Genomic DNA, 13,851 nt, shown 5'->3' on the forward strand with positions numbered 1-13,851 from the left:
CTCTGCTTAACTGATGCCCCTCTTGGAAAATTGTTTAGTCTTCAAATCCCTTATGATACGGATGCTCTTATGATATTACAGTTATCTTGCTACTACATCTGCCATACTTGCCTAATTTTTTTTTTTTTTTTTTTTTGTTGTTTGTTTAGATGACATTAATATTCTAGCCATATGGCAGTCCCGGTTTTTAGCCAAAATATATTGACTTGTTTGGAATTTAATTATATATGTTTAACCTTAGTCGTGGATTGTGTACTAATCTTTTTCCCTCATTTTTCTTTTGCATGATTATCTTGCATACGAGTTCTTTGGACTCGTCCTCCTCCGCATTCGGTGTCGGACTAAAAGCCCAACAAAATCCTCTCGTGTCCAAACCCCGTCCGCGGCCGAACAAAAAATAAACATCTGGGCCAAGGCCCAACAGACAGAGACAGCCCGCATCAATATATGAATAAATTTGCTGGGCCGAAGCCCAACACTAGCGGACAACAGTATTCCTTAATGGGCTGAGCCCATTTACATCATACCTATTCCTCTATTTTTATTTTTTGTGTGCATTTGATGTGTATTGTATGACTAACATTTTTTTTCTTGTTTGTTAATTTAGATAAACCTTAGTGAAGTTAAGGGTTTTAGTTTAGTAACGGGTAGTTAAATCCACAAATTACATTCACTTCTATTTTCTAAATTATTTATAGTGTCTATAACATTTATTCGGGTAATTGATTTTCAAATAATATGACTATATATTTTTTTGAGTTAAATGAATCATCTTTCATTCTTACTATCTCATGAATTTCAAACGTCGTTAAATAGGAGTACAATTATATTTTATAAACATTTTCAAGATTTATCCAATTATATATATTTTTTGCCGAAATTGTTTAAATAAAGAGTGATAAAAAATAGAAAGAATTATGGACTTTTCATCATATTTAAGAACATAAGTCTAGGCATTTCTACACCACCATATTCATATAACATCATTTTTATCTAAAGATAACATTTGACAAATCATCTTTTAAAAGGCTATTATTCATAGGCAAATTACCCTATTTTCTACAAAATCTTATTTTTCGAATAACATTATTATATTTTTCATTTAAGGCCTTAGCAATATTTTTTAGTCTCATTTAACATTTAGAATCTTCTTTTACGCAAATTATTACATTTTCTACAAGTATTATTTTAAACAACACTATTACACTTTCATTTAAAAACTTTAACAATATTTGTAAGTCGTATTTCAAAATAGCATTAAAAGTACTCTTTTTATACAAATTATTATTTTTCTACAAGTTCTATTTTAAATGGCATTCTCACATGGTTATCTACAACTTTAGTCATATTTACAAAGCTATTTCCTTTCCTATAATACTATATTTACACTTAGCCTAACTAATCATAAGTCCGGTCGGTTAACCATTGTTAATGGGTCTTAAAAGGTGTCTAATACCTTCTCTTTAGACTAATTGAACCCTTACCTAGAATCATTTGGTTTCGTAGACTTTAAAATAAAAATCAACTTTAGATAAATCACTTTAATAAACTTTAGGTGTCCTAATTCACCGTAAATAATTAGGTGGCGACTCCTTAAAATAAACAAACAAAAAACAGGAATCACCAATATGTTGTACTTCTAATTTAACCCGGTTAAAATGGGGTATGACAATAGGTATTTATACATAAGAGGAATAAGAGATAAAAGGAAGCTAATATCCTACACTTAGATGTAAATCCTACCAAATATTCTACGTAATATTTTCTAGTTAATGCTACACAATATTCTATAATAAATATAGAATATCTCTAAGTATATTTTCATATATTTAGAGTATATCTATTTATGTTTCCAATAATCATAATATCATGTCCATCATGCTAACATTTAATAAATTCAAAATCCATAAACTCAAAATCCTACCCCTGTCCTGCTTCTAGGTTTCATACCTGGCTTAGTCACTAACCTAAGTAAAGTTCCTCAATAGATTAATTTGCCTAATGTACTGTTTCAGTGTATCCACAGTGTCAAGGGGCATATGCAACAAATAAAAGGTGTTAAAAAAAATGTAAAACCTATATGTTAAACTTTTTCTGCCCATAATCACTAGTCTCTAACAGACTAAAAATTCCAACAAAAAAAATAAAAATTCCAATAAGGCCCAATATGTTGTGTCTCCAATGCTCTGGTTAGTTTGTGGCTATTAATTTCCTTTTGGCCACATCAAAAACAGGGAAAATTGTGAGGACAGGATATTTCAAATCACTAACTTACTAACAAATGGATGGCTGAAAATTGAAGCCAACATCAAACATTCATCTTCTATACCACACATAAAGTGCATAAGAAAAATATAGACTCCGGCAAAAACAGTTGAGAAAAAAAGAATAATGGAAGCTCTATTATCTTCCACTGCTCTTCAACTCAAACCACTTCACCCACCCTCTTCTTTCTCTTCTCTTCACTCTCCATTTTCTTCAATTCTTAGAGTAAAGGGTAGTAAAAAAGCTGAAAATTTTATTCAAAAGAGCACATTTTCCACTGTTTTGCCACTTAGAGTATCTGCTAGTTCTCAGGCTGCACCTTCTGAAACATCAACAAGTACTTCTATTCCTTCTGAAATGAAAGCTTGGAGTTATACTGATTATGGAAGTGTTGATGTTTTGAAGTTTGAGTCCAATGTTTCTGTTCCAGAAATTAAGGAAGATCAAGTCTTGATTAAGGTTGCTGCTGCTGCTCTTAATCCTGTTGATTTTAAACGACGGCTCGGAAAATTCAAGGCTACTGATTCTCCACTTCCTGTATGTTTTGGTACCTTTTTCTTGTTATCTTTTGAGTTTGGTTTGAATTCCATGTTTGAATTGTAAATATTCATTTCTCATCACTTGTTTTATAGTGCTAGTGCAACTTCTCTCCTTATATTTCAGCATATAAAATGTTCAACTATTTTTCATGTACATTTCATTTCATAACTATAGTGTTCACACTTCACTAGTGTTTAGATTTCTGTGACAAAGTCTCAAAAATTCCACCTTTGAAATCATTGGAGGCTAATCTTAAATTAGAGATTTTAATTGTAAATTGAGAGACTTATCTGCACTATCCTACAACTGTTGAAGATATTAATAAGGGAAAAAAACTCAAATATGTCATCGAACTATAAAAAATGACTTATTTATTTTGTTAATAGTTGGACGCATTTATGTAATCGTCGTGATGGAAATGGCTCATTCATGCCGCTTACTGTTAACAGATTTAATGGCTGGTTTTAAAAAACTGGATTTTACACGTGGCCTCCAATTAGCGGCTCACTTAGTCAACTTAAACCAGCCTAAATTAAATGAAAACCGATCCCAAATTAAATTAAACCCGACCCAGACCCGATATACCCAGAACCCTTTTAACCCAAATACCTATTCTTATTGAGTTATTTCCCTCATCCACATTATACAGAACCTTTGATCGTATAATGTTGCTTTAATCGTACAATGTGTACCTTTGATTGTTAATAGCTTTAACTGGAGGCCACGTATAAAATCTGGTTTTTTAAAATCAGCCATTAAATCTGTTAATGGTAAGTGGCATGAATGAGCCATTTCAGTCAAGGCGATGGCATAAATAAGTCCAACTATTAATGAGTGACATAAATGAGCCATTTCAGATAATTCGATGGCATATTTGAGCTTTTACCCTATTAATAATTAAATAAAATTGTCACATTCCTAACTGTTTAAGTTTTAGATGAGTTGGCCGCACATTTTAACATGAAGTCAGAGCAAACACAAATTCTGGGTTCAATTCTCTTTGGCGTCAATTATAAAATAGAATTTTGAAGTGCCTGGCCCATGGAAAATAAACATACTGGCACATGAACGACCGTGTTAAATTTATAATTAGGTAGAGAAAAGTGTATCCTTTGTGACAATTAAAGCTTTTAGAAGGGATGGTCACACAATTCAACAACACTATAAGACAAAATCGTACAAATGTTCGATTTAATTGTTGTAAAAGATGTGTTCTTTTTGTGTAGACTGTGCCAGGATATGATGTTGCTGGTGTGGTAGTGAAAGTTGGTAGTCAAGTAAAGGGGCTTAAAGAAGGGGATGAAGTATATGGAGATATACATGAGAAAGCATTAGATGGACCAAAGCAATATGGATCTTTAGCTGAGTACACTGCTGTTGAAGAGAAACTAGTTGCTTTGAAACCCAAGAATCTGAGTTTTGCAGAGGCTGCTGCTCTTCCACTAGCTATTGAGACGGCTTATGAAGGTCTTGAGAAAGCTGGATTTTCTTCTGGCAAATCTATTCTTGTTTTGGGAGGTGCTGGTGGTGTTGGATCCCTTGTAATCCAGGTATGCACATTTCAATAAGTTTCATTTGAATGTATCATTTCAAATTTAGAAAAGCAAGATTTCTGGAGAAGTGTTTAGTTCACCTAATGATAACTATGAGTAACCGTCCATAAAGCATGGGCGGAGCTACATATGCCGAAGGGTGGTCAACTGAACATCCTTTGCCGGAAAAGTATACTCTGTATACATGTCACATTTTAATTCTTTTATATATACCTATTAAATCTCGAAATCCCTTGGCAAAATTTCTTGTTTCGCCACTGCTATAAAGAGTAGATTAGTAACCTAGAAATTAGACACGCTGTCCACTACACTGATGCTAGTGTCATACGAAGATAGCATAGTGACTTGGCTTTGGGAAGGGTTCTCTGTGGACAATGCCACATTCAATCGTTCTTTTAGTCTTCATCATTTACTCCCCTTAAATTTAGCAGTCGCCCGTCTTCTTCATTTGGCCACATTACATCATATGGATCCAATAATCCATTTGGTGTTTCAAAAATGGATAAAATAACTTCTTACCCTTATTTTTGTTGAAAGGATCTAGTAGGTTGGGTAGCTTTTGCTATCTTTTTTCCGTTTGGCTTTTTATGCTCCTAATTCTTGGGGCATCACGGCAATTATATACTGCCGATCCAATGTTCACCCTGACTCATTGTGCCAGAATGGCATTTCTTGTCGATCCATGTTTCATCCTTTTTTATTTTCATGTCTCTGCTGCAAAATATAAAGCTGAAGTGTCGCATTTTCCTATTATGCAGCTTGCTAAACATGTATTTGGTGCTTCAAAAGTAGCAGCTACCTCCAGCACAGGGAAGTTGGAACTCCTGAAAAGCTTAGGAGCTGATTTAGCTATTGACTACACCAAGGAAAATTTTGAAGATCTGCCTGACAAGTTTGATGTTGTTTATGATTCAGTTGGTAAGAACTTAGTTTCAACTTAAACAATATAATGTCCATTCTAATATACACATTGGAAGGACAAAGTGCACATCTAAATTTATTAGACACGAGAAAAACAAGATATGCTCGACACTCAAGTTAATGTTACGAGCGATCGCTAAACTTTACCTACTATTAACAATAAAGTCACAGAATTTGTATATTTTCGTCTCATTAAAGTAACGGAACTTTACCCACTATAAAAAGTTAACAACAACATAAAAATATTTCTGTGACATTAAAGATGCTGAACTTTACTCACTATAACAGTAAAGTCACCTTGACAGGTAGATTTTGCCATTATAGTGGATAAAGCTTAGTGACTTTACTGTTATAGTGGATAAAGTTCAGTTATTCTAATAGGATAAAGGATAGTTGTGACTTTACTGTTATAGATGGTAAAGCTTAGTGATTACTAATTTGAGTACTGACTTTGTTTAAAACCTATAGGTCAAGGCGAAAAGGCGGTAAAGGCAGTGAAGGAAGGTGGAAATGTGGTAGTGCTAACAGGGGCAGTAACACCACCAGGTTTTAGATTTGTAGTGACATCAAATGGAGAGATGCTGAAGAAACTGAACCCATACTTGGAGAGTGGGAAGGTGAAACCAGTGATAGATCCTAAAGGACCATTCCCATTTGATAAAGTTGTGGAAGCTTTTTCTTATCTTGAAACTGGCAGAGCCAGTGGAAAAGTTGTCATTCATCCCATTCCTTGAAAGGTAGCTCTCATTTTGGACAGTTTCTATACATTTAGGCTACCTTAGGAAAAGGAGAAGTTTTTGTACGTCAAAGCCTACTGTGGCATGTTACATGTGGATAAAAAAAAAACATGTATTGTTGATCGTGTTGGACAAAGAGAATAAAATTCTTGAGGAGGATTTTATTGTCTTTATTCTTTCTGCCATGGTTTTCCTATTTGGTGTTTACCAACATTTGAATTCTTAGCTAAAGGAGAGGGAAAAAAAAGTAACAATAAATTAGTAATAAATGTTAGAACCAAACTAGACAACCATTAGATGGAGGACAAATATGGGACACAATAGACGACGCGGGGCGGAGGACAAATGTATTAACAAATCGAATATTTCAAGGATAAATTTGACATTTTCCCGGTCATATATATGAAAACGGAATGAACAAATATGTAATCGATTATTTTAGTATGCACTAAAATGGCATGGTTTGTTTTTTATTTTACAAACAACTCAAAGACAGGTATTGTAATTAATTAGTAGTTTAGGAGATTTTTACCTTGTATCAGTTCTTATTAGCTATTTTCAGAAATAACAAATCTTTTGAACTATACATAGAAGCTTACTTAACTATACAAACTTAAAATACATATTACAAAATTCTTAACAACATTCTCAAATTTACATTCCATGGCAGATTTCAATCCATAAAAGGAATCCCTGCTGGACCCAGACCAATCACTTCCGATTGTTTAAGTGCACCTTGACTAACTCACTGGATATATTTAATTGATTTATTTCGTATCAACGTGTATATCAAATAACTCTACCCACCAAAATTTGTGCAGATAGTAAGAAAAATCACCTAACATTTTTTCCCTCCTGATATATGTGTCAATTTTTTCTCATGTACATATATACACTCGCTACGTCAAGTCTAGATCCGTCACCGGGCAACACGGTGGTGGAAGCAGTAAGGCGGCTAGTGTTCGATACAACTTGTTGGTATTGGGTTCATATGAAATCACTACTTGAGATGCCGAGTATAAATTTATATGTAAAAATTCAGTAAAACTACAATAAAGAGTATATATGAAATCATAACTTTAAAAAAATAATAGGTTCAATGTTAAGAATCTTAAAATTAAACCTATACAATTTAAATCATGGATCCGCCTTATATTGGGAAAAATGCTGTCACGACCCAACCCCGTAGGCCGTGACTAGTGCCCGAGTTGGGCACCCTAACACACTTATCCAGATCGAATCACATACAGATAACGTACACGGGCACAAATATCACACGCTGCCCCAAATCATATCAAACTGGCTTAGACATATTTCAAACGCAACCATATATATATATATATCAAAAGCCGACAAGGCTATCAAATGGCGCAACGGCCCAAAACATATACGAATGCAAGCCGACAAGGCTGCTATGGCGAATAGGGTCATACAAACACACCTGTACAGAAGTAGGCACGACCCACAAATACATCTACAGACCTCTAAACAGACCAACAGATACATATGGCGGGACAGGGCCCCGCCGTACCCCTGAATCAAATATATACATATGCAACGAACGAGGATATATACCAAAATGTAGGCTCCGAAATGATAGGAGCACTCCAAACAGTAGAAGGGGGATGTCCTAAACTGGTGGATCACCAAACTGTGCGTCTGTACCTGCGGGCATGAAACGCAGCCCCCGAAGAAAGGGGGTCAGTACGAAATATGTACTGAGTATGCAAAGCAGAAGCTACAGAAACAAATCTGAGGCATAAACAAAATAGTAGTACAGAAAATAAGTACAAATCCAATATATCAAAATGTTTAATTTAAAAAAATATAAGTCATGCATAGGGTACAGAAGAATATGGTCGCCCGCCCGTCAATGGCGCCATAACACAGCATAACACCAGAAAGGTTTCAAATCTCCGTATCCCCGTCACATATCATAACGCAGCATAGCGCCGTACACATCATATCACCAAAATAAGTGGAACCTGGCCCTCCAACGAGTGGCTCGGTAAATCATAAACACAGCATAACACCGGAGTATATCATAGTGCGCACGACAACAGAACCGGCCTGGGAACCGGCGAAAGATATAGCAGAGCGGACGAGCGGAGTCATGAGTAACCATATGCATAAAATCATTAACATAGACTCAAATATAAGTAATTGACCATACTTGACTTCGAAATGATAATCATACCAAATTCTTTCAAAAGTCGTCCGAATTACATAAAGGAAAGTCGCGGGACCCACGGACGGGTATTGACCCGAGTCGGGCCCGCCTATGGAAAACATACTTATCATACGCCATACAAATTCCTACAAAATATCGGAACAATCCGAGCCTTTCTGTGAAAGATACGATATTCATAGTTACGAAATTTCTTTAAAACAACCTTTTTGTACAAAGTTTGGAAACCAATTCTTTGGAAGACATAATGGTTCATATTTCATCACATCATACATAAGAATGCCAAGAACATATATATAAGGATCATATCATACTCGGATTTCGAATTTAGAATTTCCTCGAGGCTCGTGATATAGCCTATTGAAAACTAAGGCATGCCAAAAGAATGAAGGATGGAGCTTTACATACCTCGTACGCACTCCAAGCTAGCCAATCTAAAGTTAATCCCAATCTACGCCTCAGGCTCCCCAAGGTCTACAAATACGCCAATGAATATCAAACATTAGCTATAGGTACTTAAGCCATTTATTCCAAACTAATTCTAAATTCTACAGAAATTTGGACAGCATTTCCCCTGTAAATAGGCCACCCCGAAAATTTAACTCGGCCAAAATCAACAACACAACAACAATAATCAACCTAGCAACATCAATGACCAACCCGAAAAGCGATATAACATTAATAACTCTCTTTTGCATCATTCGACAACATTCATAATATTCGATTCGACGCTTACATTCAAGCCACATTATCGCTCATACATTCAATTATCAACCCAAATCCTTTCCAACAATATTCAAGAGCACTTTTGACAATTTACATAATAATTCCAACAATCCAACAATTTGCTCTAATTTGGCCGAAAAACAGTCCCCCAAACCCGAGACCCCACTGTGCACACTCCTCATTTCCAAGTCATGATTTTATCAACAATTCACACTATAACAATATCACTCTCCTAAATATACAAATTACATCAAACGCACAATAAGCCTCAAATCAGCCCATACAATTACAACACCATTCTTGAGTCGTTAAGCGCTCAATTCCAAACTAGAATTCATAACGACAACAACTAAAACGCTAAGCGATATTAATGCGTTCTTCGGCATATAGCAAGACCAACACTCGGCTACCCTACACATATACATGTATTGGTGATTCTTAGCCATCCTACACACTACAACAATCAAACATGCTACAAGAATTAATCCATCAACTCAATTACAACACCCATTTACACGGCTCACACACCATACACACGGCTCAACTTCAACATACCATATTTCATGATTTTCATCCATATTAAAATACTACAATATGCATAAAACATTTATAACACATAAAACATGATCAAAACTCACCTTTCTTCTTCAATCCCTCAATAGGTTAGGGTTTGCGATCCACTAAACGAAAGACTTGATCGCTCCAATAACACTTCCACGCTACTTAGGGACCTCCAAATAGTGGGTTTGCACCAAGGAATAAATTTTGGAAAAGCTAGAATTGGAGTTGGTTTTGCCCTCTCTTGGCCGAGAGTTTGGGGTTTGTTGGTTCTCCAATTTCTTGATATTTTGCTAAGTGTAAATGAAAGAAGATGACTTGAAAGTCATCTTTTAAGTCCCACACAATTTTCTCCATGTGTCCTTGGGCCCACACATGTGTTGGACCAATTAAAATTGGCCACAACAATGTGTGGGGACCACTTCAATCCACACGGCCACAAGGCCTTATTTGGCAAGATTTTCAATTCCAATTATATAAATTTTGGTCCCAAATTTTCCTAAGTGTTCAAAGTCAACAATTTCATATACAACTTATGTCTCCAAAATAAAATCAAAGGTCAAAAGTCCCTACTTCAATCCCGGAATAGTCTTGGCCCTAACTTATCATAGTTAATCCGGGTTGTCGCAATGTATAAAAATACGGGATATAACAAATGCGCACCCGGGTATCTTTGAGTTACCGGGCACTAGGATGACCGGGGAGCCTTCACAGCTATCGTCCATTCCCAACAACTTGCGTCGCATCAACCGACCTCGATCAGAAAGTCGTTGCACGAATGAACATTGGTGCTTGATAATGTCCAAATCCACTCCTCAAAGAGAAAGTGTACACGGTTGTCGCAATATAATTTACCCAACTATGAGTCGGGGTCGAATCCACATGGAAGAATATAAAGGCGATTTAAACAAGTAAGGAATTGTCACCAACTATGCTAAGCCAAACACTTTTTTAATATTTGATATTTGTTTTAACAACTAACAAAGATAAAACTAACTAAAAAGCGGGTAAAATGATCAACGGCCACAAGTATGGATACAAAGGACATTACGCTCAAGTAACGATCCAATGTATTTCACGATTTCACAACTATGAGTGAGTTTATGCTAATTAGAGAATGATCTCTAAATTTCATCAAAAGTCTCTCGACCAAGTCAATGAATTTCACTCTAAGCTTTCTCAAGCCTTAGAGTGTGATATTAAGCACAATCAATACAATCTCATGTAACTTTCCTATTTTAGCTCAAGTTATTAGATGGGGTTTAATGACCCAAATTCTTGTTAATTAATCTTTCCCAACCTTGATCTTCCTCTCTCGAGCTCAAATTGAAGTAAATGGGCGGGTCTTAGGGTTAGCTAATCCCTTAAGAAACATTAAAGAATAAGATTAATTAAAACAACATTAACTCACTTCATTGGCAATAAAAATCATTCAATACATAAGCAAAACAGGAGTTTCATCCAACACTTTAATCATAGATTATTTCCATAAACAAGATTCAAGTGAAGAAATAAATACTACATACTTAGATGTTCAGTACCTGGGGTCAATCATCCAAGGGACTGACGAGATTGACGACGATGTCACACATCGTATTGGAGCGGGATGGATGAAATGGAAGCTCGCATCGGGAGTGTTGTGTGATAAGAAGGTGTCGCCTATTCTAAAGGGAAAGTTCTACAAAGTGGTGGTTAGACCGGCTATGTTGTATGGGACGGAATGTTGGCCAGTTAAGAAAGCGCATGTCCAGAAGAAGAAGGTAGCTGAGATGCGGATGCTGAGATGGACGTGTGGGCATACCAGGAGAGATAGGATTCGGAATGAAGTGATTCCGGATAAGGTGGGTGTGGCCCCTGTGGTGGATAAGATGTGGGAAGGGAGGTTGAGGTGGTTCGGCCACGTGCAGCGGAGATGCACTGATGCGCCAGTGAGGAGGTGTGAGAGGATGGCTGTGGTGGGCCTGAAGAGAGGGAGGGGTAGGCCAAAAAAGGCCTGGGGAGAGGTGATTCGGCAGGACATGGCGTTACTCCAGCTTACCGAGGACATGACCGGTGATAGGAAGGGGTGGAGGTCGAGTATCAGGGTAGAGCGCTAGTGGGGGGCCGCGAAGTTTCCTTTCTCGTATTAAAAGTATTTTTATCCTGCTTCTATGTGTTGGTCTTTTTTATCTTTGTTATTTTATCATAACTTCGTTGCTCTTGCTATTTCTCATTTTCACATGGTTTTGATTTGCTTGTCCGTATCTGACTCTTTTCCCTTGTTTTCCTTGCTTTCTTTTGAGCCGAGGGTCTTTCGGAAACAACCTCCCTACCTTCCAAGGTGGGAGTAAGGTCTGCGTACACTTTACCCTCCCCAGACCTCACGTTGTGGGATCCAACTGGGTATGTTGTTGTTGTATACTTAGATGTTCAATACAAAGCAAGAAATTAAAGAAATGAAGTAAAGGTTAAAAAAAAGTGTTCAACCAAATCTTCAACCTCAAAGTGTGTTGTAAGAAACCCTAGCTCCCAAACTTGTGTAAAAATAGCCAAAGATGAAATATAATTTCACCAAGTCTTGCTTTTATAGTTGCCCAATTTTTTCAAGTCCAAAAAAATGACAAAATATGCCCCAGATTTCAGTTTTTGCAGTTCTGACCCCTTTTTGCATTTTTAGCCACTTTTTCAATTTTCTTCAATTTGGTCTCTTTTTGACTTGTTTTTCACTTGGTTTCTTCCAAAGCTCTTTTCAATTATATGAACCTATAAAATGAAAGTAAACGACATTAAATGCACTATTTTTTTAATCAAAACATAACAACAATCTAAGATTAAATAAGAAATAAGTTGGTAAAATATCAATCTATCAAACTCCCAAACTTAAACTATTGCTTGTCTTCAAGCAAATCAAATCATACAATTTCCTTCAAAGGACTGCATTCAAAAGTGCACCAGCATCATACCAAGTCAAAAAGGTCCACTTTAAGCACAAAAACATGACTTTGATTGGTACAAATAATTAGGCTTCAAGCATGTGAAACTTCAACCAAATAATTCCCTCATTTCAAAATACAATTTCAAGAATGCAATGGATCCATTTGACTCAATCAAGCCTCAATAAGTAACTCAAAACTACTAGCTTACTAGATATGCTCATTTGACTCAACTTGGAATTTTTCAACATCACCAATCTATCATAATCCATACGCCCTCACAAGAAAGTGAGTCCCAAAATCACTATATTCACAACAACAACAACACAAGGGACATATACACAAAGTCACTCACACTCAACAAAGAAATTCTAGTGCTAACAAATATCACACCATAAGCTTGCCCTTATTTTCAATCATCACTAACTCAAGAACATTCGGTTGGAGATCACATAGGGACTTTTTAAGCTTGTACTGTAGGCTTAGGGAAGGGTAGGATAAGTATTTGAGATACAAGTGACTACGCCCTCCTTGAACACTACACAATACTTTTTGTCCACTTTCCTCTTCGTTTCAAAATATCACTCCTTCCTTTGCATACTAGTTTCCCCAATTATTCCAACTTCTTTTTGTGCAAACATTTTCTTGATTTCTAACGTTTTTGTTCTTTTCCAATTCTTTTTTTTAAAACAAAGATACACTTTTTTTTTGCACAAAAAGTTTGCAACCTTTTTGTATTTTTAAAATTTTCTTCATTTCTGTTGACTTTTCCACAACACCAACCTTCACCACTTCTCAAGCAACACTAACACCCCAACTTAGATTTTTGGCCTCAAATTCACAATTTAATGTTCGAGGAGGGAAAGGTTCAAAAGAGAGAATTTTCATCAGAAAGGGTAAACGTTTGTAATGTTCATAGGCTCAAATGGGATTACTAATGATATTATTTATGCAATGTTAGGCTAGAAAGGCTAAAAAAGTTTTTTCAAAAATCACAAAGATAGCCCAAAGTCATCTCTCCTACCAACATAACCAAAATTAGCATTGAAAGACTAACCGGGCAAGTTCTAGATGATAAAAGTAAGCATAAGAATAATTCGACAAACACTCACCACACATTGCATATGCACTAGTCAAGATAGATCAATGTCACTTCCTAAGCAAGAACAAATAGAACAATATCTCATCATCCCAAGTAAAACCCATCTAGTAGGTAAAGATTCACAAAATGAGCCAAAAAGTTATCACAAAGATCATCCTTTCCTATGCACCTTGCTTTTTTTTTTTTTTTTAACTTTCACAAAAAAATTTGGAGGGGTACTCGCATTTCAACATTTCACATGCAAAGACTAATCAACATTTCACATGCAAGAGACTAACTCTATTAGTACCAAACACGTCAAGAGTTTTCACATTTGTCCTCAAAGGAGCACCTATACTTAAACTACAAG

At 36.0% G+C, this 13,851-nt stretch overlaps 1 protein-coding gene across 1 annotated transcript; it reads left to right on the forward strand.

Annotated features, from left to right (window-relative positions):
• The first annotated feature begins 2,296 nt into the window (after positions 1–2,296).
• Positions 2,297–6,189, forward strand: LOC132641329 (2-methylene-furan-3-one reductase). Its single transcript, XM_060358276.1, has 4 exons — positions 2,297–2,802; positions 4,032–4,355; positions 5,117–5,276; positions 5,748–6,189. The coding sequence occupies exons 1-4, from the start codon at positions 2,392–2,394 to the stop codon at positions 6,011–6,013; spliced, it is 1,161 nt and encodes a 386-aa protein (XP_060214259.1). The 5' UTR covers positions 2,297–2,391; the 3' UTR covers positions 6,014–6,189.
• The last annotated feature ends 7,662 nt before the right edge of the window (positions 6,190–13,851 follow it).

The sequence above is a fragment of the Lycium barbarum genome, chromosome 5 (genome assembly GCF_019175385.1).
Source record: "Lycium barbarum isolate Lr01 chromosome 5, ASM1917538v2, whole genome shotgun sequence".
Lineage (NCBI taxonomy): Eukaryota > Viridiplantae > Streptophyta > Magnoliopsida > Solanales > Solanaceae > Lycium > Lycium barbarum.